We start from the raw sequence: 26,899 nt of genomic DNA, 5'->3' as shown, positions 1-26,899 counted from the left end.
GAGGCCTGGCTGAGGCGCAGGCACCTGAGTCCTGACTCTGAGCCCACAGGTTCCTCGGGAGTGAGAACCAGGCCCCCTTCTTGCCCATCACCTACAGGCACCAGATTGTGAGTGGGGTCCTGACCCAGCCCTGAGAGGCCTGCGGCCCCAGACCTCCCGGCCCCCAGTGGGCAGCTGAGGCCTCTGCGCGCACAGGAAGGTTCGCCTTTGTCCTGACCAGAGGGATGAGGTCCCGGGGCTGGGGGCCCCTGGGGGGGGTGAGGGGATGGATGCTTGGAGGCTGCCCCCACCTCACTGCACAAGGGGAGCACAGCTGGGGCCCCGAATGGGTATCACCTTCAAGAACCTGTGGGACTTGCCAAGACCACGGGGACTGGGGAGGTGTGAGTCCAGTTGGTCAGTGAGGACGGGAACCACGGGCAGAGCCGACCAGAGGCTGAGCGTCCCCGAGAAGCATGGGCAGTGCCTGGCCTATGGTGAGGGAGGGCCTGGGACAGGCCTGCCCAGGAGAACCGGCTGGTGACAACTGAAGGGCACAGGCCACGTGGGCTGCCCAGGAGGGGCTGGGCCGCCCCCGACACAGGCCTCCAGGTGGAGGCTGACTCCTGCCCAGAGTGAGGACCCAGGGCGGGCTGCGCTTAGCTAGGGCATGGGTTCAAATCCAGACTCAACTCCCATGAGCCGAGCGTCCCAGCCAAGGTCTCCCATCTACCAAGCGTGAGAACGATCACCACCCTTGGGGGTTGTGTGAGCCGGTGACACGAGGAAGAGCTGGGTGTACCCTTGCCATTGTCGCCAGGAGCCTCGGGAGGCTGTCTGTGGGCTCAGCCCCAAGACGGGAGGGCCCGGGTGTCCCCGCCCCCCCGTCACATGACAGGTGACCAGTGCCATCCCTGCCACCCCCAGCTGTTCGAGGTCCTGGCCAAGACCCTGTACGGCCACGAGAGGAAGCGCCTGTTTGGGAATCGACCAGCTGCTGGGGGAGGGGGTCTTCAGCGCAGCCTTCCCCCAGCACGACGTGATTCCAGGGGCTGGAGGGGCGGGGCAGGGTGGTCGGGCTGCCGCCAGAGGGTGAGTTTCCGGATGAGGGGGACCCCAGGTCCTGCCCGGGGATGCGGGGCAGCAGCACACCAGGCCCCGCTGCGGCCTGTCGTCTCCCCGAGCAGCTTCTCTCTCTCGGGGGGATGGGGAGGTCACCGAGCCCCTCACAGACCCGGGGAGGATGTGCTCACCACGCCAGCTGCCACCGTACCGGGCTGGGTCAGCCGCACCATCACCCTTGACAAAACGCCCACTGCATGGGTTAGGAGGCTGTTTACTCCCCGTGAGGCCCCCAGAGCCGCACGAAGGGGCAGCGGGGCCTCAGGGCCCAGGTCAGCCCCGCACCCACTGCTGTGTGACTGGGGGACAGTCGGTCCCGGGCAGCCACCGAGGGGGTGAATGTGGACGCGCCCCGGGAAGTGCCTGGGCACTCAGGCTCCATCACGCTCCACGGGCCTCGCCCTCCCTGCTGGCCAGGGCTGCACGGCACGGGGTCGGTAGAACCCTCACCCGGAGACGCGGAGCCCACTCTGGACCACAGTCACTGGCTCTTCCCAGGGCCACCCCTCCAGGCCCTTCCTCTGCCCTGGACTTGGACCCCGGGCTGAGGGGCTCAGCACAGATGTCCCCTCCTCAGAGAGGCCTTCCTGGACCCCCAGCCCCCAAAGTGACTCTTTTGCCCTTGAGCAGCAACCCTGCATCCTGGGGTTTGTCTGCCGTGTGCCCATGCTGGGCCGGCGGCCACCTGTGGGTCTCGCCCTGCCCTGAGGCCCCCACACACCTAGACTGTGCCTCGCTGGGGTAGGGTGCCCAGACCAGCCTGGATCCTCCCTGCCCGACCGCTTCTCATCCCCAGGGCCCCTTGACGACACCCCCAGAGGGCCCACGGGCCCTGGGTCTCACCCAGCGGCAGGTCCGGCTCCAGCCCTGGGCCCACTGGCACAAGTGGCACAAGTACCAGCTTCTGGACCACGTGCGCAGGTACCTCAGGGAGAAGGTGGCCTTCTACTTCGCCTGGCTCAGTGAATCTCGTGCCCACCGCCCCTTGGGGCCTCCTGGGCCCCTAGCTTGGTCTTCAGGGTAACAGTCTGCTAATAGGTGCCCCCAAGAAGGGAGCTGTGCCGGGGGCTCAGCCACTGGCCATGCTGACCCCTCCTAGGCCAGCGCTCCCTGGCCGAGCCCTGCCCCTGCCCCACCACCTGGCCCCATAAGGTAACCCAGCACTGGGACCGTTCTGGGGCACCCCCATGTGCTGGCCATGGACCGGGAACCCCCTTCTGCAAGCCAGGGCCCCCTTTTGACTCCAGCCCTCAGTGTCCCTGGCCCACCAGACATGTCCCGGGAAGCCCTGGGCCACCCCAGGAACTCCCAACCTGGCAGAGGTCGCCCCTGCCCGGGGTCCAGGGAGAGCTGCCCTCTCACCTCCTCCAGGCAGGCTGGCACCCTGGGGATGGCTGTCTGCCCCGGACGGCCCCCCGTCCTCGCTTTCCTCACGGGCTCCCCACCCTGCCGCCCAGCACAGTCTCGCCCCCCGCGTCCCCCGTCCTGCCCCAAAGATAGCGATGCGCCTGCCCTCAATCGCGCATGCGCAAGTCTGTCAAGATGGCGAGCAGTGCTGGGGTTCTGTGCAGGGCGGCGGTTCCTGCCCTTGTGGAGTGTACCGGCCTCGGGTGACACAAGGAGAGGCCACCCATAGCCTCTGGGGACCCGGATGCGGCGGGGGTGTGGCTGTGGCCAGGGCGTTGGCGCCCAAGGCACAGGCCACGTGTGAAGGACCTGAGGCTCCATCTCGGGGCAGGGAGGGCCGGGACCCCAGGAGGGCAAGGCCAGACCACAGGGCCATGGGGGGCACGACAGGTGGGGTCCTCGTCTCGGTCCTGGACAGACTTGCATTTTACAGAGGTCACTCTGGCTCACGCAGGGCAGACAGGACACCAGGCTGGGATGGATCTGGGCTTGACCCGTGAGAGGCAGACAGGGTGCACACTTGAGGGCTTGGGGGTACTGAGGGACCTGGCCACGGTGGGGTGGGGTGCAGAGCCGGAGGCATCCACAGTGACCCCCAGTCACCCAGGACTGGAGTCCAGTGGGTGATGTGCCTCTGAAGCAGGGGACACCCATCCTGGGCATGTTGGTTGGAGGTGAATGGGGCTCAGGAAAGGGATGTCCGGGAGGTGGGAGGCACAGTGGGCTGGAGCCCTGGGGGCTCAGGTGCCGAGGTCAACATGGGGGTGGTCCACAGTCCCGGGTGGGGCGAGGAGGGCAGAGCTGTGCCCAGAGCTGCGGGGGGGGTCCTCCCCGAGGACCGGTCCCCTCCCAGCTTCCTAGAAGGCCCCCACCCCTGCTGGCTGAATGTGGTCCCCAGAGGACGTGCGGCTGTGTAGACCCCCACCTGGGGCTCAGTCCTGCGCTGGGTACCCAGGCCACCCACAGCCAACTCCCAGGGTTTCCCTGCCTGGGCCCTGACAGCTGACCCTGGCGTCCCCCTGCAGGGCTCTACACAGGCTGGCTGGTGCCAGCGGCGTGGGGCGGGCACACTGGTGTCCCTGGTGGGCTGTCTCATGGTGTCCTCAGACGCACCCACGTAGTGTCCTTTCCCCTCAGCTCCCAGGCCTGCCCCTTGCCTCTTGAGATGGGTGTGCAGTAAGAGGGACCCCCAGGTGCCAGGCTCTGTGCAGCGCTGGGGATAGAGGTGAGCACTGAGCACATCCCTGCCTTAAGGATGTCATGGAGGGTCCTGCCCGCGAGCTTGGCTGGAAGACTGGCAGGTGGACAGGGGTGCTCCCCAACTGACAGGTGGACAGGTGCGCTCCCTGACTGACAGGTGGATAGGTGTGCTCCCAGGTGGACACAGGTGGGCAGGGTGATCCCAGGTGGACATAGGTAGACAGGTGTGCTCCCAGACTGACAGGTGGACAGGTGTGATCGCAGGTTAATTTTATTGGCACTCGCCCTTGTTTCTTACAATAGTGTAAACTTTTCTTACAATAGATAAATAACTGGGCTTGGGTTTTATCCTACTATGGAGCTGAAATTTCAAGAAGTTATCTCCAAAATTATCATTGCATACATTTTTAAAAGAAATGCTGGGCCTGGCAAAGACAGTGTGGGGAAGGAGGGGGCAAGGGGGCAGGGCTGGGGGAGGGCCACCTGCCCAGCCCCCACAGCTGCCCTCCCTGCCCAGAAGGCAGGAGCTGTGCCCGCTCTGCCTGGACTCTGCCCCTTCTGGCTGCTCCCCCGCGCCTGTGCGCTGGTCCAGGTACGAGGGCAGGTGAGGGGAGGAAGGCAGCCCCCTGGGTCCTGGCCCCGCCCCACCCGTAAGGCCAGCTCGGTCACCACCTAAGGCAGAGCCCTCTGTGAGTTACATAACCCAGGTGGCAAGGTCCCCACTGGGCTGGGACTGCAACTGGCACCCCCCTCACAGCACTCAGCAGGGTGCCTGCACCAGTAGACGTCCACCTGGAGCTTTTACTATTATTGTTGTCATTATGTATGGCTGGCCGAGAAGGTCAACTGGCGACCCCCGAGCAGGTAAACCCTGAAGTTCTCAGGCACAGCCGGACTGAGCAGAATTCAAGAGGCCGGGGCGAGGGGCCCCTTGGGGTCCCTGAGCCCTCTGGGTCCCGTCAGCCCGCACCCTTCCAGGGTGTGTCAGCTTTTCCATGGGAACAGCGGCCTCACCAGCATGCCATACTCACTGGGCCTCGAGCCCTGGTGCCCAGGATGGACCCACAGACAGAGACACCTTTGACACACTGCTGGGAACCCATCTGTACCAGTTTCCTAGGACTGCTGTGACAAATTACCACAAACGGGGGGTTTAAAACAACAAATTGCTTTTCTCCCAGTTTTGGAGGCCAGAGTCCAGTATGGAGGGTTGGTAGGGCTGGTTCCTTCTGGAGAACTGGCTCTGGGCCTCCGGCCTGGGTTCTGAGGGCCGCCAGGAATCCTCCCGTCCACTGGCTGAGGCTGTGTCTCTCCCATCTCTGCCTCCGTCTTCACGTGGCCTCTCCCTCTGTGCGTCGCTGTGTCTGTCTCCGCTTCTCTTACAGGGATTTGTCATTGGTTTTAGGCCGTCCCCCTAATCCAGGGTGCTCTCATTTGGAGATCCTTACCCTGACTACACATGCAAAGGCCTTTTTTCCAAGTAAGGCTATATTCTGAGGTTCCAGGTGGACATATCTTATGGGGGCCACAGTTCCATCCACTACAGTCCACCCTCTGGCCCCCAAAATTTTATGTCCATCCCATGTGCAAAATACATTCACCCCCAACCCAGCGTCCCTGGAGTCTCACCCACTGCAGCATCAACTCTAGTCCAAAATCTCATCTAAATATCAACAATGCAAAAAGTCCCCAATCTCATCTAAATTATCTAAACTGGGTACAGGTGAGACTCTGGGTGTGGGCCCTCCTGGGGCAACCTTCCTCCCTCCCTGTGCACTAGGAAACGCGTCACTGCCTCCAGAATACAATGATGGGCACACGTAGGACAGGTGTGGCCTTTCCTAAAGGGAGGGACAGGAGGGAGTAAAGGACCACCAGTCCCAAGCGCGTGTGAACCTCATGCCCCCACTGCAGGCTGGCCGGCTCTTCGACCACGGCGGCACCGTCCTGGGGCTGTTCCCACTACGAGGACCTCAAGGTGGGTCACCCCCGACAGAGGCCGCTCCCTGAGCACGCACTCCCACTAAGCACCGGCTCCCCTCCAGGAGCGGCCGAGGCCCCAGTCTGCCGCCTCAGCTCCCACAACAGCTGTGAACCCCGTCGCCGGTGAGAGTGAGCCCTACCTCCCCAAGAGAAGCCGCCTGCGCCGTGCTGGCCGGCTCCACGGTGGTCACGGTGATGGTGAGGGGTCCCCGCTGCCGTCCGCCCCCCCTCATGCCTCTGCCCTCCTGAGCCTCATGGGGCAGCTGCGTCCCCCTTCCTGCCTTGGGGCTGGGGCCTGACGATTCCTCTGCGACCCACAAGACCCTCGACGTCCTCAGAAAGGCCCCCATGTACTTGGGTTCCAGGGAGGGGCCAAGTTAGGGGGTCTGCGATGTAAGAGGTGTGTGTCGGGCAGGGGGCTCTGGGAAGGTTTCCCCCAGGGCATCTTTCAAGCATGGCGGGGGAGGGGGCAATCCCAGCACAGGGGTCCACCTCACCCTGTCTTGTCTTCCAGTCAGAGGGGCTTCCTAATTGACCCCCTTAGATGTCAAGGAATTCCCAAGTAGGAGGGGAGAAGGAGGGATGGTTCTTGAGCACCTGGGGCTGACAACAGTGCACAGAGGCCCCTTTGATAGCCACAGGTCACCCACCCTCTAGCTCTCCCTGCCTGCCCCACCCACCTCTCCCTGCCTGCCCCCCCCCCGCCCCACTGCCCGGCAACCCCACTAAAAGGAGGCAGGAAGCACAGCCTGGCCGAGGGGCGGAAGCAGGGACGGAGCTGTGTGGGGGGCTGGGCTGCAGAGCAGGGCTCATGCACCGGGCTGCCCCACAGGTGGCCGTGGTGGTCATGTGCCTGGGGTCCATCGTCCTGTACCGGGCCATCATGGCCATCCTGCTGTCCAGGTCAGACAACACCCTCCTCGCAGCCTGGATGAGCTTCCACTGCTCCTGCTGGTGGGGTGGGGGTGGGGGCTCTGACCCACCCCTCCGTCACCCTGCCATCTCCTATCAGGCGTCACGCGTCTCCAGCCTCACGGGGTCCATGGTGAACCTTGTCTTCATCCTCAACCTCTCCAAGATCTACATGGCCCTGGCCCACGTCCTGACGAAATGGGGTGAGTGCCGAGGCCGGCTGGGTGCTGACCAGGGACCCAGCCCTGCTGGACCGAATCAGAACATGACTTTTGTCATATCTGAATGAGGTACGGGTGGGACGTGCCACATCCTCCCCCCGAGGTCCCTTAAATGGCAGTGAGCAGGGCCTCTGTGCGGGGAGAGGGGGGCACCCCAGGCCTCGCCCCGCATCAGCAGGAATCCTTGCCCGTCTCTGCCTGCCTCTCCCCCCTTTCTCTGACCCCCTTCCATTTCCTAAGGACAAGTCCATCCGTTCCACAAATTGCACAAGTTGCAGTCCTGGTCTAGGAGAGGGACAGAGGTCAGCGCACAGCGAGGGAGGCTGGTGCGGCCCCAGAGTGCCGCGGAGAGAATGTGGGGTGGGCAGGCGGCCCGGGGAGAGGCTCCAGGTGGGGGTCCAGGGACAGGGCCCTGGGGGAGCCAGCGGTAACGTTCCTGCAACGGTGGGGCTGTGTGTCCCCCTCCGGCCTCAGGATTTTCCTCCAACTAACCGTTTATGCTCCCACCTCCACCTCAGCACCTGCTTGCTGGGCACCCTCTCCGCCCAGCCCCCCAGACCTGTGCCCCAGTCCGCTTTCCCGGGCCGCATCATGTTACTTTTTATTGTCACTTGCCCCAGCTCTTCCTTTACCGACATAACGCCTTTAGATGGTTTTGCAGTTAGAAATTCAGTAACGCCACACTTGGCCTCCTTCTTGAATGAATTTCTTTGAAAGACCCGGTTGACGCGGTCCTTTCCTCACTCCCTGCGCCGGTGAGGTGCTGACGACAGGCGCTCGCTGTGCCGCACAGACGCACCGGACCCAGACCAAGTTCGAGGACGCCTTCGCCCTCAACGTGTTCATCTTCCAGTTCGTCAACTTCTACTCCTCACCCATCCACATCGCCTTCTTCAAGGGCAGGTCAGCGCGCGGCACCGGCAGCGCCCTGCCTGGCCGCGCCCCGTGTCACGCCCGCAATGACCACGCCCATCTGGACCCACCCACACCTTGCCCCTAGGCCCCGCCCCCAGCCGGCCACACCCACACCGCTCTCGGCCCCGCCCAGCCACGCACGGCCTGGCCGTCGGTCACGCCCTCACCCCGCCCACTGTGGGCTCTAGGCACTAGGGGAAGGCGGGGGCGGTGCAGGCGTCCGGCACGCGGCGCCCCTCGTGCTTCCGTCAGCTGGGCTGCAGGCGGCCGCGGGAGCAGAGGCATGGTTCGCCCCTAGGTTCGTGGGCTACCCGGGCAACTACCACACCTCGCCTGGGGTCCGCAGCCAGGAGGTGGGCGCGCGAGGACCCCGCCGTGTGGTGCTCCCTTCGCCTTCCGTCAGCCGCTCTTCTGCCCCCGCCCCGCCAACCCCTGCGCACCGCTCTGCCCCTTCCCAGACCCCACTCGGGACAGCCGTCCACGGAACACTCACAATCCGCGTGTCCCCGTTGGCACCCGATTCACACCTGAGCCGAGCGCCAGTCACAGGGATGGACCGTGAGCCGCTGTCGCGGCCACGAGCTCGGCTGGCACATTGGGGGTGCAGAGGCTGGCGACCCTCACGGGGCTTCTCCCCAAGGCGCCCCTCGCCCCACCCCCCAAGCACAAGCAGGCTCACCTGCATGGCCCAGCAGCTTTGAGAGCCAGGGTGAACCTGTTTTTCCAGAAAGTGGAAGCTGGTTTGTGCAGGATGAAGAATCACTGTAGGGTGGGTTCCCCCAGAGCGGACGCCCAGTCAAAGACCCGGATTCAAGTAACGGGTGTGGGTGTCACCCTGGGAAGCATGCAAGGGGCAGGGGCTGTGCAGAAGGAGGTGCACCCACGAGTACTTGAGGGGGGGTCACCACTGTGGGCTTGTGAGCTCAACCCTGCCCCACGCCCTCTGAGACATCGTAGAAAATCCCTCAAAATGTGCCTATGGTTCCTTACTGGCTGAGGGCCAAGCACACCCCGAAGCAGCATGAGTGGGTGTTTTGAACAGTCCACAGGTGGCCTCTAGGCTGGGCCAAGGGGACCCGGGTGCGAGTCCAACAGCTCCTGTGGAGCACCTCACCTGAAAGACCCTCTTCTCCCTGATGGAGAACAGCAACTTCCCATGGGTCTGGGCTGTGACCCAACCCGACAGCTGCCTGCAAAGTGACTGACCCCCAAGGGACACTCTCCATTTTCGCATGAGAGGGGAGGGGCTTTCCAGGGACAGGGCAGATGGGACCACAACTTGGGGCATGACTGCACATGACATACAGCAGTCAGGCAGCTTTGTTATCAGTTATCAGTGGGAAAAGTTCCCAACTCAAAATGGTTTCAACAAAAAATGGAGTTTCACTGGCTCCTCTGTTGAAAATACAGGACTCTGTGAACTCAGATATGGCTGGATCCAGGTGTTTAAACAATGTTGCACTGCTTTCCCAAGCATTGGCTGTGTCCTCAGGCAGGCTCTCCTCACCTGGTAGGGAAGACATTCTGCAGTGTGGGCTGACATCCCAAGAGCACAGGACGACACCCTCTAGCTTAGTAGCCAGTGCAAGGCATGCTGTCCCACAAGCTCCCCATAAAAGCCCCAGGCCCACCTCTCACTGGCTTGATCAGGTCACTGATTGGTGAGGCCTGCCTGAATCCTGGGTCCTCCCTGGAGCCACAGGCTAGGGTCAACCCCATGTGGGTTCCCAAAAGAGCCCAGGGTTGCCGTACGGCCGTGCTTCTGGTGTTCCCGTGACAGTCCGCCCGTGGGACCTGGGGAAGACTGTGGGGGCTTGAATGAGGTCAGGAAGGGGGAGGGAGGGAAGGAGGGTCTCTGCAGTCCTCAAGGTGCCCCTGGCATGTCTGAAAGGGAGATGAGGGCATGGCAGGGGCCACCTTCGAGGCATAGAGAAGGATAGGCAGCCGTGAGGCTGGTCCCTCCCACAAGCTAATCTGGAGCCCTGATGCTGTAGTGTGCGGCCGGAGGCTGCCTCACTGAGTTGGCACAGGAGCTCCTGGTCATCACGGTGGGCAAGCAGATCATTTGCAACGTGCAGGAGATTCTTGTCCCGCGAGTCACCCACCCCAACCCGTCCCTGGGAAGCATCCAGGGACCGTGGGACCTGGAAGTGTCTGAGGCCGCAGCCCCCAGTCCAGCCCCAGCTGGGAGAAGAGGTTGGGGGGAAGGCAGGCCCGGCCCCTCCTGGACCCCAGTGACTCCAGTGCTGTGTAGGGGGAGGGTCGGCCCCAGCCACCTGCCCCACAGGCTCTCTGCCACCTCCACCCCATGTAGTTGTGGCAGGTGCTTGAGTTCTCTTGCCCAGGGGCCAGCTTTGGAGGGGAGGAGGCCTGGGTTCCCGGGCCCTGCCCCATCCATGCCGGTCCATCCTGTCTGCAGCCCACTGTGGCTGGGCCGGGGCGTTCTTAACGGGGACACTGGGGTCCCACCTCCCCAGTGCCACCCACTGGCAGCACTGGCGCCCCTCCCATGCCAGAGCCCTTGCAGTGGCCTGTCCAGGAATGGCCTCTTATCTGGCCCGAGGCTGGACTCAACCTGGACGCCCTCCAGCATCCTCACACACCCGATCTCCCTGTGATGGCCGCTCCCTGGCAACTCCCCCGGGCAACCGTGGCTTCAGACCTTGGCCAAGCCACGTGCCCTCTGTGGGCGTGGCCCTGACTCTCAGGGCAGGTGGTGCCGGGAAGCTGAATTCAAGATTACAACAGGCAGGTGTAGCTGGGCTAGTGAGCGACACGCGCGCACACACACGTGCCCCACTGTCCTCATCCTCTCCCTCCCCGCCCTGACACAGCTCCGCGGAGGAATCAATGCCCCTAGATCTCCTACGAGTGATGCTGACTTGCCTGAGGGCTCTGCTGGGGAGCTTGGCACGCCCTCGCCCCCAACCCTGCTGCCGTAGGAGCAGAAGGCCTCACCCTCGCACTGCCCACCCTGTGGCCCCAGACCCTCCTCCCCCTGCTGCCCTTTGCTTGCAGAGCGACCAGGACCCGGCTTGGGAGGACGGGGCCATCGTCCTGGGGGTTTCTGTCTCCAGGGAGCTACGGGGCTGGTGGCAGAGGTCCCGGCTCTGCTCCAAGGAGAGGAAGGCAGGGCTGGCCAGGTGCCCTGGGAGGCAGGCAGACTACGAGCTTCTGCCCTTCCAGGGCCCCTTTGACGGGCACCTTGAGATGGGTAGGAGCCATGGCGGTGGCCGCAGCCACCGTGCGCGGGGAGGGGCAGCCGCACTACTGAGGGGGCTTCCAGCCTCAGCATTCCTGTCTACATCTGCCTTGAAACATGATGTAGGGGTCCCTGATGGAGCCAGGCCTGCAAAGATCAGGAATTGTGGCGGCCAGAGTGGGGAGCGCCCAGGAAAGCCTGGCTGAGGGCAGCAGTGGCAGCACCCTGGGCACTGGGGTTTGGAAGAGGACCTGGGCAGTTGATGGGGCTCTCTTGGAGCGGCCTTAATCTCCCCCCGCCCTGAAAGCCTGGGCCAGAGCCCCCCGTAGGAAATGAGAAGTGGGGTACTCAGGAGAGTCAGCCCTGGGGGTGAGGGCAAAGGCCCCCTGAGAAGTAAGGTTACACCTCTGGGGAGTTGATTTTCTCCAGACATTTTCTCAATGCCCGCACTCTTTGCTGGACCCTCCAGTGCCCTTGCCAGGTGGAGGCCTATGCCTGGGGCTCATTCCCTGCATGAGGTGACTGCAGTTTTTGAGGCCAGAGTCCGCATCTAATGCGGGCACTGGTCCCTGCAGCCAGGCCCTTCTCTTTGATAACAGGGGAGAGAATCATGGCACAATCTGAAGTGCTGCATCTGAGCCAACACACTGCTGTGAGCTCCCCGGCAGCCAAAGCAAAAGGGGTGGCAGTAGTGGCATCGTTTTGTGGGTAAAAGGGAGCAGAAGGCTCACAAGGGAGAGACATGGTTTTTCATGATAATGTGAGCCGGCTGACCTTGTGTCTCTACTCCACTGGACAAAAGGCAATGGGACCCCATGCTCTCCTTAGGAATTATACCTAAGAGCCAGGAACCCCTTTCAAGGAGCCCCTTCCTAGAATCAGCCCTAGAATCAGAGGCAGGTTCTACTGCCACTCCTGCCAGGGTGCGCCAAGCAATGGGGAGGACTGTTAAGAGTCCCTGACCTCAGGGAGATGGGGTGGCCCATGACCAGCCAGAAACGCATCCAACTCTGTGAGAGCAGTCCGGGGAGGCTTCCTGAAGGAATGAGCCCTGCAGCCGAGCCTGCGGGATGAGTACCAGCAGGAGGAGCAGGAAAGGCCAGAGGCCGGGGCTGCTGTGCACAAGCAGGGGCTTCCCCTGAAGGGCGCAAGTGAAGGGTTTACGGTGGGCAGTGTCGGCCATCGGTCGCAGGCACGCGTGGCCCTTACCACCAGCTGCAACCGGGCGGGCAGGGGTCAGGGTTCGCGGGCCGTGGCTACCGGAGGGCCTGGCGGCGACCACCGACCCCCGCAGTGCTGCAGTCCGGCTTCATCACCGTCTTCGTGGCCGCCTGCCTCCTCGCGCCGCTCTTCGCCCTGCTCAACAACCGGGTGGAGATCCGCCTGCACGCGCGCAAGTTCGTCCGCGAGCGCCGGCGCCCCGTGGCCGAGCGCGCGCAAGGCATCGGCATCTGCTTCCACATCCTGGCGGGCATCACCCGCCTGGCGGTCATCAGCAACGTGAGCGCGCGGGGCCCGCCCGGGGTGGGGAGGGTGTCCGCGGGGGAGAGCGGGGCCGGGCGGGGCGGGGCGCGCGGCCCCGCCGGTCTCCCAGGCCTTCCTACCGGCCTTCTCGTCCGACTTCCTGCCGCGCGCCTACTACCAGTGGAGCCGCGCCCGCAACCTGCGCGGCTTCGTCAACTTCACGCTGGCGCGCGCCCCGCCCGCTTTTGCCGCCGCGCACAACCGCACGTGCAGGTGAGTCGGTGCCGGGGGCGGGGCTGGGCGGGGCTCCCACCCGGAGGGGCCAGGCTGGGAGGGCCTCGCGCCCCTGGCTTCCCGCCTCCTTCCCGCCTCCTGAGCCCCGCCGGTCCGGTTGCTGCCCTGCGGGAGGGATCTTGATCACCAACCCCATTCCTTCCATGGGTACAAGCTTCTTTTCTTTTTCTAGTTCTTCTTGAGTCAATTTTGGTATTTAGTATTTGTTTTTACGGAAAACTGTTTCAGTTAAGCTTTAGAATGTAACGACATGAACTTATATTCTCTTAGGACCTCGTTTTGTAGTTATGGCCCCATTTTCTTTCCAGATATAGTACGTGTATTTCCTCTTGAAAATCAATTTTCTGAGTTGAAACCTTAATTCGTTTCAGACTTCTTGGGTTTTAATAAATTGTGTCTATAAATTTATTTGAACATACTTTTTATAAATTTATTTATTTTTGGCTGCTTTGGGTCTTTGTTGCTGTGCGTGGGCTTTCTCTATTTGCCGCGAGCAGGGGCTACTCTTCGTTGCAGTGCACGGGCTTCTCATTGCAGTGGCTTCTCTTGTTGCGGAGCACAGGCTGTAGGCGTGCGGGCTTCAGTAGTTGTGGCTCGTGGGCTCCAGAGCACAGGCTCAGTAGTTGTGGCGCATGGGCTTAGTTGCTCCATGGCATGTGGGATCTTCCCGGACCAGGGCTCGAACCCGTGTCCCCTGCATTGGCAGGCAGATTCTTAACCACTGCACCACCACGGAAGCCCCTGAACATACTTTTTAAAAGCTTCATTCCACTAGTGTTGATAATACTTCTATCCTTCACTTCTAAATATTTCATCACTTCAATTGTGATTTACCTATTTATCCATGAATCACTTAGGAAAGTAATTTCCCAAACACGCAGAGTTTTGTTTTTGCTACTTTTAAGAAATCATTTGTGGTTTAACTGCACAGAGGTCAGAGAGCCTGAAGAGTTGACATAATGTAAACCTCACATTTGTTGAGTCTCCCTTTAGGATCTGCTGGTCACAATGGATTTTTGCATACGTTTCAAGTGAACCTAAACAGAATCTTTATTAATTTTGGAGCAAGGTTCTACATATACCCATTAGGTCAGGCTTCTAAGCTTTATTGTTCAGATTTTAATTTTACTACTAGAAGAAGACAAAACACTTTTAGTCACTTGTTAATCACAACTCTGGTGTATTTCATTAACTTCTGTGGCTACAGTGTTTTCTTATGCATTGTCTTTCCTCTGAGTTCATTTTTCTTCTCCCTGAAGTTTATCCTTTAATAGGCACTTTTAGGAACGGTGTGGCTGGTGAACTCTTAAGTATGTTCATTTTGTCCTTCAAATGGCAGGTATAAAATTCTAGATTAAGCATTATTTTCCCTCAGCTCTTTCTAAATATTTCTCTTTCGTGCACTGGCTTTTCTTGTTAGAAGCATTCGTTGCATTTAAGACTTTTTCATTTTCCTTCATTTGTGTCACTAACAGGCCTGTCACAGAAGGGTTTATTTAAGTTTCTCACTGAGACTCAGGTGCTACTGATCTAGAGTGATGCCTTTCTTTAGTTCTGGAACAGCCGCATTCTATTACTTCAGGCAGTGATTCTCCATGCTCCCTGACCTTCTCTGCTGTTGGAGCATCTCCATTCCCCCATGTGTCTTGAGCACTCTCTCCTATTTGTCTGTCTTTCTGGGCCTCAGCACTGCGTAATTGTCTTCCAGCTCCCACGATGTGTCCCTTCTGTCATGTCTCATCTAGCCACTTAAAGTATAGCCCATTCTTTGGGGAATTTTTATTTTCAAGATTTTTGGCTTTTTTCTTTTCCTACAAAGTTGGCCCTGGTAATGCTTTGTTACCACAACACAGAAATACGGAGGACATGAAGGGACGGCAAGATGACCATTCAATCTGAACTAGCCAGCAAAGCCCAGTGTCGTGCTCAGGATAGCAAAGGAGCTGGCCGGGAAGCCTGCGTGGGGACATTCCCTGCTCCCAGTACCCTCGCTGGTAAGCCCAGCCGGTGAGGAGGAGAAGCTGAGAAGTGCGTCTGGCACCCTCAGCCCGGCTCCCCACTGAGCCCCATGTCTCCTGCAGGTATCGGGCTTTCGGGGGGATGATGGACATCATGCCCGGACCTACTGGAATCTTCTGGCTATCCACCTGGCCTTCATCATCGTGTGTGAGGCACCAGCATGGTGGGCCCCACTCCCCACCCCCAGTACTTTGCCTAATCCCAGCACAAGGTGTGCAGGGGTTGGCGTGACCAAGGGCGCTCACTGCTGTGTCACCTTGTTCAGATCACAGTCCTCTGCATCCCTTCCCTGCCTGGCCTCTGTCTCCAGCTGTGTGGACGTCAGAATGCCCTGGGCACTGAGGAGTGTCCCACGGAAGCCAGGGGGTGGTCTCTGTCGCTGTGGCCTCTGCCTCTTCCGGGAGTTTCCTTTTCTGCACTGATGCTTGCTGTCCGCTCAACCCACACCTGAGGAGCAGGTGCCCCACGAAGGCCACCCTGGGGCACTTGTTTTGCCAAGGGGTGGGGGTGCCCTGCCCCCAGCACGTGGTGTTCTCCATCGGCCGGGTCCTTGACCTCTTGGTGCCTGACATCCCCGGATCTGTGGAGATCAAGGTGAAGCGGGAGTACTACCTGGCCAAGCAGGCACTAGCCGAGGACGAGGTGAGCACCCCAGCCCCCGGTGCTCTGCTGCTGTCCCGCTCCCCCTTCTCTGCCCTTTCCTGAAAACAGGTTCTTGGTGGAACAAACGGGGTGGAAGGACGAGCCCTCGGGCCCAGAGATGAATCTGGGCCCACAAGCCTAGGCTGCCAGGAGCCAGAGACAAAGGGGTCGCTCTGAGAGCAGCCCCACCTGGAGGGCGGCGGGGAGATGCGGAGCTGTCAAAGGCTCACCACCCTCAGAGGCCACAGCCCGTCTCCTGGCCCCTCAGGCCTGCTGTGGCGCCCACGGCCAGCCAACTGCAGCGTGGTACCTGGAGCGCTGGGCATGCTGTGCCCGGGGGTATCAGGCAGCTCCTGCCCAGCCCCAGGGACCAGTGCTGTCTCCTCACTCCCCTGGGGCAGGACGGCTCCTGTCCTTCCAGCCCCTGCCCCTCCCCCTTCCCCATCGCCTGGCAGGCATAGGAGGTGGCTTCCACCAGGGGCTGCTCCATTCACACTTCCATCCCCCTCAGCCCTTTGGTGAGGCTCATCTCCTGTCCTCTGTCTTCTCTTCCGTGCTCCCTGCACGTGCTCTCCCTCAGATGGCGGTGTCCCCTCTCCAGACCAGCCCCGCCCCTTCCCACCCTGTCCACGCAGCGTCTTGCGAAACCTGCTGGGAGTCTGCCCACCACCCCCGCCCCGTCCCCTGCGTCCCCCTGCGTTCCCCGTCCCAAGGCCTGCAGGTCTGTCTTCTCATCTCGAGCCCCTTTCCTTTCCAGCCTGTCCACTGCCTCTGAGCCGCCCTTTCCTCTCCTCCTGTGGCACCACCTGGCTCCCCCAGACGGTGCGCTCTGAGGAGTGGGCACTCCTTCTCTCCGGGCAGTGAGCGCCCAAATGGGGAAGGTTTGGAAGGAGACTGAACTTTATCCCCTGACCAGTGAATGCCTCGAGGAAAGGACACTCCTGCGATGCTCGGTGCATCTCCTTCAAGAAGTTCTGCCTGTCTGGGTGCACATGGTCCTCTTCAGAGCTGGGAGCTTAACGGTACCTGCAGTTCGACTTTGTCCACTGACTGGCTTCACAACCCCTCTCTTGTGTTTACCTTCTCCTAGCTCGGATCACACAGCACCTCCCAACTTCACCATCTGCTTACCGTTCTCTTGCTCTGCGGTTAGAAATCACACAGCACCTCCCAACTTCACCATCTGCTTACCGTTCTCTTGCTCTGCGGTTAGAAATCACACAGCATAAACGCCCGGAGACACTGCCCACCTTCGATTTCCTTAGGGGACGCTCCTCAAAGTGCACAGCAGTGTCAAAAAGGACACGTGGTTTTTAAAGCGCTTTGATGCACTGCACCACCGCCCAGCTTTTCCCCAGAACTGCCGGTTGACACCTTTATTTAAAAACCCACGGCTCTGGGCCTTGGGCAGCACTGAGCATTTCTTGACCAGCGGGGCTGAGGCTGTGGTGTGGCCACTGACATTTTTTTGGAATCTGCCATTTGCTTACCCACTGTTTAAAAAATGAGCCGTCCTTCCGCTTGTGGGTGGTGGGGCTGCACGCACCATGCCCTTGTCACCAAATCCACAAGTATTTTCTTGCCAATGGTTGCTTTGTTGTTGTTGTTTCAAACTTTTTAAATTTTAAAGTAAATTTATGGAAACATAAATGCTAGGTCACACCTCGGGTTTTCATGAAGTGAACACACCAGTGTAACCAGCTTTTGAACGAAGACACAGCCCTGGTCACCAGGACGCGGTCCTGACAAGGACCTTCCCACACCACCCTCCTCCTCCCACCTAGAGTAGCCACCAACGTGGCCTCCGTTGGAGGGACGGAATGATGGAACCCACAGGTGCGACCTTTTCCACGGGCCGCACAACCACGAGCCTTCCCTGCAGCGTTGTGCCTAACTAGCCAACCCCGGCTGCTGTGTCAGCTCCCTGAATGAAGACAGCCACTGAGCCGTTCTGCCCAGCTGCTGGGGACAGCGCTGCCTTCAAACTTCGTCCACACCTCCTGGTGCCTGCTGGTGCCCCCGCAGGGTGCATGTTTAGGAGTGGGAAGTGCCAGGTCACTGTCCACCCCCAACAATGACGCCTCCCAGCGCTGTGGCTCCTGCGGGAACAGTTAACACAGGGCTGAGAACCCTATGCCAGCTGGGAGAACTACACCAAATACCTGTGGGTGTCCAGTTACCACTCAAGAGCATGCTGAAGACACGCCTGGTTTCACAAGGCTGAGCACAAGGGCTTCCCTGGTGGCATGATGGTTAAGAATCCACCTGCCAATGCAGGGGACACAGGTTCGAGCCCTGGTCTGGGAAGATCCCACATGCCGTGGAGCAACTAAGCCCGGGCGCCACACTTACTGAGCCCACGCGCCACAACTACTGAAGCCCACGCACCTAGAGCCCTCGAGCCACAACCACTGAAGTCCACGTGCCTATAGCCCGTGCTCCGCTACAAGAGAAGCCACCGCAATGAGAAGCCCACGCACCACAACAAAGAGCAGCCCCCGCTCGTCGCAACTAGAGAAAGCCTGCGCGCAGCAACAAAGACCCAACGCAGCCAAAAATAAAATAATTTCCACTATTAAAAAAAAAAAGAATGAGCACACGCGGGACGTGATAAAATGAGTCCCAGCACACTGTATCTGGTTTCGGGTTTTATTTTAGAATTTATAAAATTCCAGTGTCATCCATATTCATGAGCCTTTACACATGTTTGCATATAATCTCCAAATTTTAAAGTTAAGGCCAAGGGATGGATGGTAGCCATGGACACATATGATATGGAAGACGTTCAACAAGGAGGAGACGGACACACGCGCCCATTCCCGCCAGGCTCTCCCCGCAGCATCAGAGGCCGCAGGGGACAGGCCTGGGCACAGTCATCTCATCCCCTTTAACAACAACCAAAAACAGAGCGAGCGAGACCCCAAACACAGTTTAGGAAAGGGGAGTTTGCATCTATGACGTTTAGCAGTAAATGCACGTGTGCAAAAATCTGTTGTGAGAATTAAAAATTTAACTCTGGGGAGGACAGGGCTGGATGCTGTAGGAAAGACAGAGGGAGGGGGAGGTGTGGGCAGACTCCTGGGGAGCCAGTGGGAAAGGCTCCGAAACTCATGCCGAAGGAGAAGAGGGGATGGCCCTTCCCCTGCGAGGCTCCCAGAGGCGGGGGGGCCTTTCCTCCTGTCTCCCTATTGCAATCAACCCCACCTCCTTCGGGGTCACGCAGCCCACCCAGCAGGAGCAAACGCCCCTCCTTTCCTCTCCCAGGTGGCCACGCCTCTGAATGGGCACACTTAAGGCCGCCGGAGCTAGTGGGGACTTGCAGAGGCGACCGCAGTTAGACTCGGGGTCTACTCAGGAACTGAAGAGTCAGAAGGGGTCCGAGCTCCAGTTAATAAATTGAGAGAAAAACTCTGGGGGTGGGGAGAAGGTGGTCAGAGCAGAGACGACTGTCCCCAGGGCACAGGGCAGCTCCTCTAGGAGGCCCAGCATCTGGCAAGACAACTCAGAGTGGCCCGTCGCGTCCGTGGACACGGGGCCCCACCTTTCCCTCTTCAGGGTGGACCTTGACCAAGCTGGCTGGGGCCGGGGCACCCTGACCCGCCAAAGCCTGGGGTCCAACCGCAGGACTGACCTACCACACACCTGACATAGAGGCCGCCAGCAGCACCAGGGCCTCTGGTCCCGGCCGAGCGGCAGCATCTCTCTACCCCAGGGCCAAGAGGCCTGCCCTTCGAGCATGCATCAGCGGCCACCTGGGGGGTGGCCCGTGTGCTCCCCGTTGGACGGGCCCACTGGCCACCGGCCCAGTGGGTGAGGGACAACACAGTCTTGAGCCGGGCATTCGGCTTCCAGCCCCCAAGGCCGCAGCAAACACACCCTGAAGCTCGGGACACCCCATACCAGCTCTGAGGTAGAAAGAGGCAACTAACTCAACAGGGGGCATCTGGGAAGGGGTGGGTGCGAGGGACCGGAAGGTGGTGTAAAACCAAGTCAGCCAGCGTGCAAAGGGTGGGGCCTCCGCCCAGCAGGAGTGGGTGGTCTCCACCTCCCCGGCCAGCCCCCTCCTCTCCACCTGGCGTTCCTCAGGCCCCGCACTCACCAGGCTCACCAGACGCGGGGCCTGCGCCTGTGCGGTCCGGGGCAGAGACCCCGACGGGACACAGGGCAAGCCAGGGCCCCCCAAGAACCGCGTTTCCCTCCTGCCTTCCTGATCCCTCTGGCTCCACCGTGGCTCTCCTTTGGGTCTGCAGGCGCCCAGTGTGCACACTGGGCCTCCCGACCTGCCCTGTGGTCTGGGTAAGTGGGCTTTTTGGCACCTGGAAGAAGGCGGAGCACATTCTACAGGGAGGAGCATCTGGATGGCAGGCAGGCACGAGAGAGGGAGGGGGGTGGGAAAGGAAGAGGGCAAACGTTTTGGCTTTTATAAAGTCAAGGAAATTTATTTCCTGAGGTCATGACACAGGAAGTAGACTCGGCTGCACCTGTGGTGCTCTCCTGGCGGAGGCCAGAGCCTCGCCGACGTGCTGGGTGACACTGTCCTGTGACCTCCTTAGTGTTCACAAGAGTGGAGAGCCGCCCAGAGCGAAGGCTGGGAGCAAGCCCCGCGCTACGCTGGGTGCCACCAGGCCCGGGACCGGGCCACACACAGCGCGGGGCGCCGGCTTCGCTGTGAGACCTCGGGGAAGGGGAGCATCGACAATTTACGGAGGGTCCAGCCGCTGGGTCAGATTGAGACAAACCATCATGTGGCGGGTTCAGGTCAGCAGGCTGGAGAGGGTTCTGCTCTTTGATCATTATCGTTTGGGGCCCCATGGGAGGGTCTTGGGGGCCACCTGAGCCCCAAAGCTGGGAAACTCCTCGGAGCTGCTCATATCGGGAGCCTGTGGGGGGAGAGAGGGCTCGGCTTCAGTGACGAGGTCGCCCCCGCCCCCTAGCAGCTTCTGGAACGGCCGCCGAGGCGCACGCGCAGGGGCTGGACGGCTGAGCCTCACCTTCTCGCTGCTGCTAGCGGTCCAGGGCGCGTCACGCACCACGAAGCCCCTGGACGGCACCTTAGACTCCTCGTGGGGGGCGGGCTTCACGTACAGCTGCAGCGCCTCACTGTCCACCACGTCGGCCAGCTGCGGGTGCGGGGGGGGGGTGTCAGTTTGCAGCAGCGATGCCCGACAGGCACCCCTGCACCCGGCCCCAGGTGCCTGCCGCCCAGCCCGGACTCACGTATTCCTCCTCCAGGTTGAGGATGTGGTCGATGGCCTCCTCCACATTCTCCGGGAGCCCTGTCACGGTCACGCAGTTGGGGTCTGGGGCCCCACTCTGTGGGAAGCGAATGTCCACCTGGAAGGAGCACACACAGCAGCTAAGACGGCTCTGAGGGCCCCGTCGTGTGCGGCTGGGAACGGTCTGTTTCTAGTGAAGATCCCCCCTCGGGAGGACCGGGGCCCTGCGGGGCACCTGGTGTTCAGAGCCGCATGTGCCCTCGCAGATGCAGAGCCATCGACCACCACGGGGCTGCCGCCTTCCGCAGGCCATGCAGGGCGCCGCCGACAGGGTCAACTACACACAGCTGTGACCCCACACGACCTCTACCTGAGGGACAGGGACCTGAGCCTCGGAAGTCTCCCGATCCGGTTCCCGAGTGTGGTCAGCGACCCAGGCAGGAAGAGGTGAAGCCCCAGGTGGCCCCCGCTGCCTCCTCAACTGGCTCATGGGGAAACAAGTGGCTCGATGGTGCACGGAGCACCCAGCCGCTCCTCCCGCTGTGCTTTTAGGGCTCAACGCCCTTCACGATCAGGTCGGGGACTCACCTTGAATTCATCCATGATTTTGCGGATGGCTTTGCCACGGGCACCAATGATGCGGGCGTGAACACGGTGGTCTAGCGGGACATCCTCAGAAACCATCTGTTCAAGTTCACCCACAATTTTCAATATGGCATCCCGGGCAGCTTCTGTATTCTTCTCGTACCCTGTGATGGTAATTTGGTCCTGGGGCTGAGAAAGGAGAATCCGGTCAGAAGAGGGGGCACCCAGGGATGCCTGACTATGAGCACCGACCCAGCGGGGCGCAGCTCTGTGGGGAGGTGAGAAGAGGGGTAGGCGCTCAGCAGGCCTGGGTGAGGAAGGCCTCACCTTAAGGGTGAGGGGAAACCCAACCAGCTCAGAAGGGAGAGCGCCTAAAACAGCAGGTTACCAGTACCTGTGTTCTCCCGCCCCCCGCACACACTCCACCAGAAAGACAGTCGCGGACGAGCAAGAGGAAGGGCACCGGGCCCCGAAGCCGAGGGGACGCTGGCAGCTGAGGGCATGGGGGTGGGTGGCCTCCACTGGAGGCGTCTCCGCTGGACAGACACACCGACCTGGAGACAAGGTGCAGACAACCGTGGCCGGCACCCCTGCCCCTCAAACCAGCAGGTGAGACGCCACAGCCGTAAAGATGAGCAGAGCAAATGGGTAACTCAAGGCAGAGAGAAGGAAACTAGAAGTGACAACCTAAAGCCATGCTCCTCAGGACAGGGAAAAGCACTACGCCCACACTGAAGAACACAACACGACATAGAAGGACCACAAGACACAAACGAACAACTGGACACAAAACAGAAGAGCAGGAACTCGGTGACCCACGCCAGGAGAGAGACAAGAGAAATGCCAGGACACACCAGGGCTGCGGCCAGGTGCCTCCGGTCCCGAAGAAGCAAATGCAGACGGTGGGCGGCAGGCTCCACCCAGAACCCAGCCCAGCAGAGCCCAGACTCCCACCAGCTGGCGGGCCCATCGTCCGCCAAGTACACGACAGCACAGAACAGACTGCAAACGCAGCATAAGCCTTACAGGAAAAAGCGACGAATGCGACCCAGGACCAGTCAGCCCCACCTGGCTCATGGAATGCTAACCAAAGTAATCTCAACACTATAAACAGTGACTACAAAACTGATGATCACGTGGAAAAGCTGGGGGCAATAAAAGGTAGTGAAGGCGAAGAGTTTGAGCTAAATTCTCAAGGTCAAGATAATTTTAAAAAGTCACAAATGAAGAAGAACAGTAGTTTTATGAACACTGCTTAGAAATACAGAGGTGAAGAAACGGCACTGCCCAGGATGCACCGGGGAGGGGTCAGTGAGGATGCCAGGGGCTGAGTCCAGAGCAGTAAGAGGCTGGGAGGAGAGGAGGCAGGGCCGGGGGCAGGAGGGCCCAGGTCACCTCCCAGAGGTTGAGCCTGAGGGGCAGAAAGCGCGAGGGAGGGGGCAGGTAGGGGTATGCGACAGCCTGGGGGCCATGTCTGGGGGGAGGGGCTGCCTTCCACCGCCCTCTGAGTGCAGCAGGTGGAGGGCCAGGTGGGCACGGGAAAAGTGCTCCAAGCCCATGACAGAGAAGCCTCGTGTGCTGGCCTGGGCCAACATGCGCCCAGACCCCAAGCCACAATCAGCTCCCCAGAGACCTGCTACTCTCACCACCCCTCTGGATATGCCCTAAGTTTGCGTGGTCACTGTCCCCAGGTCAGGACGAAGACCCCTGAGAGCCCCTCTGCCCCTGAAGCACTCCACCGTGGCGTTTGACTCAAGCGGGGTCCTCCTTACCTGGTTCCCATCATCCTTATCAGGAAACTGGATGTTCACGTCATGCTCCAAGCGGATTTGGGTGATCACTGCCCCCTTCCTCCCGATGATTTTGGGGTGATATTTGGGGTCTACAGTGACACTCAGCTTAAAACTCCTTAAAGCCTGCAGATGAGACAAGAGAGTGAGGGGGGGTGGGGCACGTCCGCCTCGGCCCTCAGCATCGCGCGCCCACGCGCCCCTTCCATCCTCAACCTGGAAGGGATCCGTCGTCACCTCTGCAACAAGAACGAGACACGGCCTTCCCGCTAGCTGCTGCGCCCCTTCCGCCATCAGCTAGTAATGAGAACCCGAGGACCTGACCACTCCACAACCACGAGCACAGATCCTTCAGAAAAGAGGGAAAGCTGCGTGCTGGTAACCGACAGGCCTGGCACAGCACACAGCAAGCCCTGGGCTCTACTACCCTAACTTGTGAAACAGAGACCTGATGAGTAAGTATATGTTCTGGGTCTTTTGGGGTAGGGGTATGAAAGCAGGCAAAAAGGAAAACCCCAAAACCAAACCAAACCAACAAAAAACCCACAAAAGGGAACAAAAGTGCTAAGGGATGTCCACAGGCAGAGGCTCAGGCAAAGCCCTGGGCAGAGAAGGGCCCCCATGGCCTGTGCCGAGGCTGAGACAGTGGGGACCACAGACTCGTGAGGTTCACGGGCCCTGCCCCATCACCAGACGCCAGGAAGGTTCCCCTCAGCAAGGAGTCCGTTACCCCCACATAAAATGTAATAAAATGTAACGGTGCTTCAAGTTTCCCGAACACCCGCCCCTGCGTGCGTCACTCGTGTAATCCTCCAAACGCCAGCCCCACAGAGAGGCAAAGCGGCTTCTCATGTCCACCCAACAGCAGGGAAACAGCACCAAGGGCGTCAGTGGGAGCCGTCTGGGACCACAGTCACATGTTGGGGGGCGAGGGGGTCTTTCCTAGCAATGGCTCCCAGGCCTCCCCAGCTGAACCTTCCCTGTAAGGTTGGCAAATGTCTTCAGATTTACTTAAGAAACAGTTAATTAACGTGGAAGCCCTCCTTTGCCACCGTTACGTCAAGAAGAAAGGGCCACGGCCCCAACATTGCCTCTGATGAAAGCTCGCTGCACGGGGGGTCAACTGGCTCTCCCGCTGCCACCTGACTTCACTGGCTGAGGGGCAGCCCGGGAGCTGGAGGTCGGGGCCCCCCGGGTGATCCTCCCTGGCCCACACAGCCCCGCCCGGCCCTCACCCGGTCCTCTTGCTCTGCCTGCAGCTCCTTCACCCGCTCCAGCAGCCCAGCCTTGGCCCGGTCCAAATTCGCAGCCAGGCCCGTGATGGCGATGATGTCAGACTGCAGTTCAGGTGCCGGGACGTGAATATTCACCTGTGCGGAGACGGGGACAGGCCTGATGCACGTGCAGGACAGACACGTGTCTGTCTGGTCCCCACCAGCGGGGAGCTTGGGAGCCGTGATCAGCTGTCCACCTGTCCCTTTGGCCAGGGACATAACTGCAGGCTCAGGACAAGGCGGGTGGGACGTGAAGCCCCACTCCGAGGGATGACCTCCTGACCTGGGGGGCACCCCCCCCCGACACCTGGTCTCCAGGGAAAGGACCTGCCAACAGCTGTACCTCAAACTCGTCCATCATCTTGCGGATCCCGCTTCCCTTCTGCCCGATGATGTACCGGTGAAGGTCAAAAGGCACCTCCACTTCAATGGTGACGGGAACCAGCGCCTGCAGGGCAGGGGGTGAGGTTAGGCCTGAGAGCGAAGAGCAGAGGGACCCTGTGGGCTCAGCAACAGGTCTTCATGGAGCACAGGGGACGAGCCTGTGACAATCAGACCGCTTTCTCGAACCTTCTGTGCCGTTCCACTCGGACCGAGAATGCTGCCTAGACCTTTGACTCAACAGAGGACACGGAAAAAGGATGTGGAATGCAGTCTTCAGGTCAATGCTGGCAGAGCAAACAGACCCGGGCCTATGCTCAACACGGCAGCCCCTTGCAGAAGCAAAGCAGCACAACTCCAGGGAGAGGCATCAGGGGCCCACAGAGGAGAGGAGTGGGGCTCACACAGAGGCTCACCCTGATCCCAGCCTCGCTGAGACCCTAGAGTGGGTCAGAGCAATGGGACACCACCCGGGACCACAGACTCCACTATCCCGACTGCAGCCCCGACCGTGCCCTTTACCTCGGCAAGCTGCTTGCCCCACTTGACCCGTGATACGACAGAACCCCTGTTCTGTCCACTGAGGTGGTGCTCAGCAATTACTCATCCTCGTGAGCCCCGGCAGCTGCACACCACGGAGGGTGAGTCCGAGCCCCGCCAGCTCCGCGCCCGTCCTTGGCCCCGGGCCTGCAGCCCTGCTCCTGGGCTGTGACCCAGTCCAGCACCTTCCGCAGTGCGAGCCGAGGTGCCTGGGCTCAAGTGACTAGACCCGCTCTCCCTCCCCGCCCCCACCCCGGTGCCTGCTGATGGGCCCCCAGGGATGCAGGAGTGGTGGTGGGGTTCTGAACGCACCTCGAGGGCTTCCTTGGCGGCCTCACACTTCTCCTTCCGGCCGGAGATGACGATGATGTCGCACCTCCTGGGGGAGCCGGGCTCGGCCTCCTTGCCATCCCTCCCCTCCCCCGCGTCGTCACCATTCTCCTGGACAGCAGGCTCCACACTGTGCACTAGGGACAGGGAAGGGGCAGCTCAAGCTGCTGAGCGCCCAGGCCCAGGCCGTCCTATGGGCCACCGCATGATGCTCGTCCCTGTCCAGACCCATACGCTGGTCCAGCGCCTACGGGGGGTGCTGGTGGGGAGGGAAGAGTCCTGCCTGACTCCGGGAGGACGCTGTCTGGCTGGGGGAGGAGACAGACCTGCGGGAGGGGCGCGGAGCAGGGCCCACTGAGCCCGAGAGGGAAGGAGACCAGTGCCCGGATGGTCATGACAACCCAAGTGACCCGTGCTAGGCGGAGGCAGCCAGGAGGGGATGGAGAAGATGGCTGGGGAGGGGCCAGCTTCTTGTGCCAGGAAGCCAGCAAATCCAAGAGCATTGGGGGGCACGGGAGCCGGCGGCGTGGCTCCCCTGGCCCCTCTAGGATCTGGGCGTGACCGAAATAAACAACACGACATTCGTGGAGCAAGACAGAACCCAGGAGCAAATGAGCACACAGACACAACGGCCTAAAGCAATCATGACCCTGGACTGAGCTGGGGAAAGGTGTGGGCTCGGCAGGACACTTTTAAGATCAGCAGAACCTGCATGTGGACGACGAACTAGGCCGCAGTATCACGTAACACTGGATCTTCTGAGTCTGGTGAGTGATAGAAGAGAATGCTCTCATCCTTACGAAGAAGCCACTACAGGTTAAGGGTGCGTCTCAAGATTACATTTAAATAACTCAGAAAAAAACAAGCGTGCCTGTGTGTAAGTGAGGGGAGTGAATCTGGATGTATCTTTACACCATCCTGTGTAATTTTTCTTTAATGTGAAGTTTCAAAATTAGGAAGTAAACATTCAAGTGTGAAACATAAATGTGACAAATACGATTTAACTCGTTTCTACTCAAAACAGCCCATCTTCTCAGGAAACTAGGAGCTTCAACAGCCATGACAAGCTCCGTTAGAGGACAGAGGATAGAGCAATGAGAGTGCACCCTGCAGGCCACAGGGTTGCCACCAGACCCGATGGGTCAACAGGAAGAAGATGGGCAAGCAAGGAGGACACGGGATTTACAAAGTTGGGTCTGAGACACCAGCTAAATCTGTATCCCGCAGGTCACCTCCCTGACCACTGATGACCCTGCCCTGCCCCGTCCCGTCCCCGGGGGCACAAGCACAACCAGGTGACAGGCAGGACACCTGGAGCTGAAGGGCCATCCCATAAGGGCAGCCAGCCATTCAGACGGTGCCCTCCAGCCGGTCAGTGGCTGCCTCATGAGAGGGGTGCTGGCGACGGGGAGGAGGTGCTGCC

General features: G+C 60.4%; 1 protein-coding gene across 3 annotated transcripts in view; it reads right to left on the bottom strand.

Annotated features, from left to right (window-relative positions):
- Positions 1-19,771: 19,771 nt before the first annotated feature.
- The window catches only part of HDLBP (high density lipoprotein binding protein), a 66,771-nt gene continuing 59,643 nt past the window's right edge, over positions 19,772-26,899 (bottom strand). For all 3 annotated transcript variants that reach the window (XM_022568197.3, XM_089916088.1, XM_089916089.1), the window contains 8 exons: positions 25,459-25,613; positions 24,569-24,673; positions 24,187-24,321; positions 22,934-23,077; positions 21,165-21,350; positions 20,578-20,694; positions 20,352-20,480; positions 19,772-20,240 (listed from right to left, as the gene is read on the bottom strand). In XM_022568197.3, the coding sequence (XP_022423905.1) occupies positions 20,154-20,240; positions 20,352-20,480; positions 20,578-20,694; positions 21,165-21,350; positions 22,934-23,077; positions 24,187-24,321; positions 24,569-24,673; positions 25,459-25,613 (1,058 nt within the window). In that variant the 3' untranslated portion in view covers positions 19,772-20,153. The remainder of the gene's footprint in view (positions 20,241-20,351; positions 20,481-20,577; positions 20,695-21,164; positions 21,351-22,933; positions 23,078-24,186; positions 24,322-24,568; positions 24,674-25,458; positions 25,614-26,899) is intronic.

The sequence above is a fragment of the Delphinapterus leucas genome, chromosome 8, assembly GCF_059928025.1.
Source record: "Delphinapterus leucas isolate spDelLeu-1000000601 "Yukka" chromosome 8, BTC_Dleu_Yukka2, whole genome shotgun sequence".
Lineage (NCBI taxonomy): Eukaryota > Metazoa > Chordata > Mammalia > Artiodactyla > Monodontidae > Delphinapterus > Delphinapterus leucas.
This window is presented reverse-complemented; position numbering and strand designations above follow the sequence as displayed.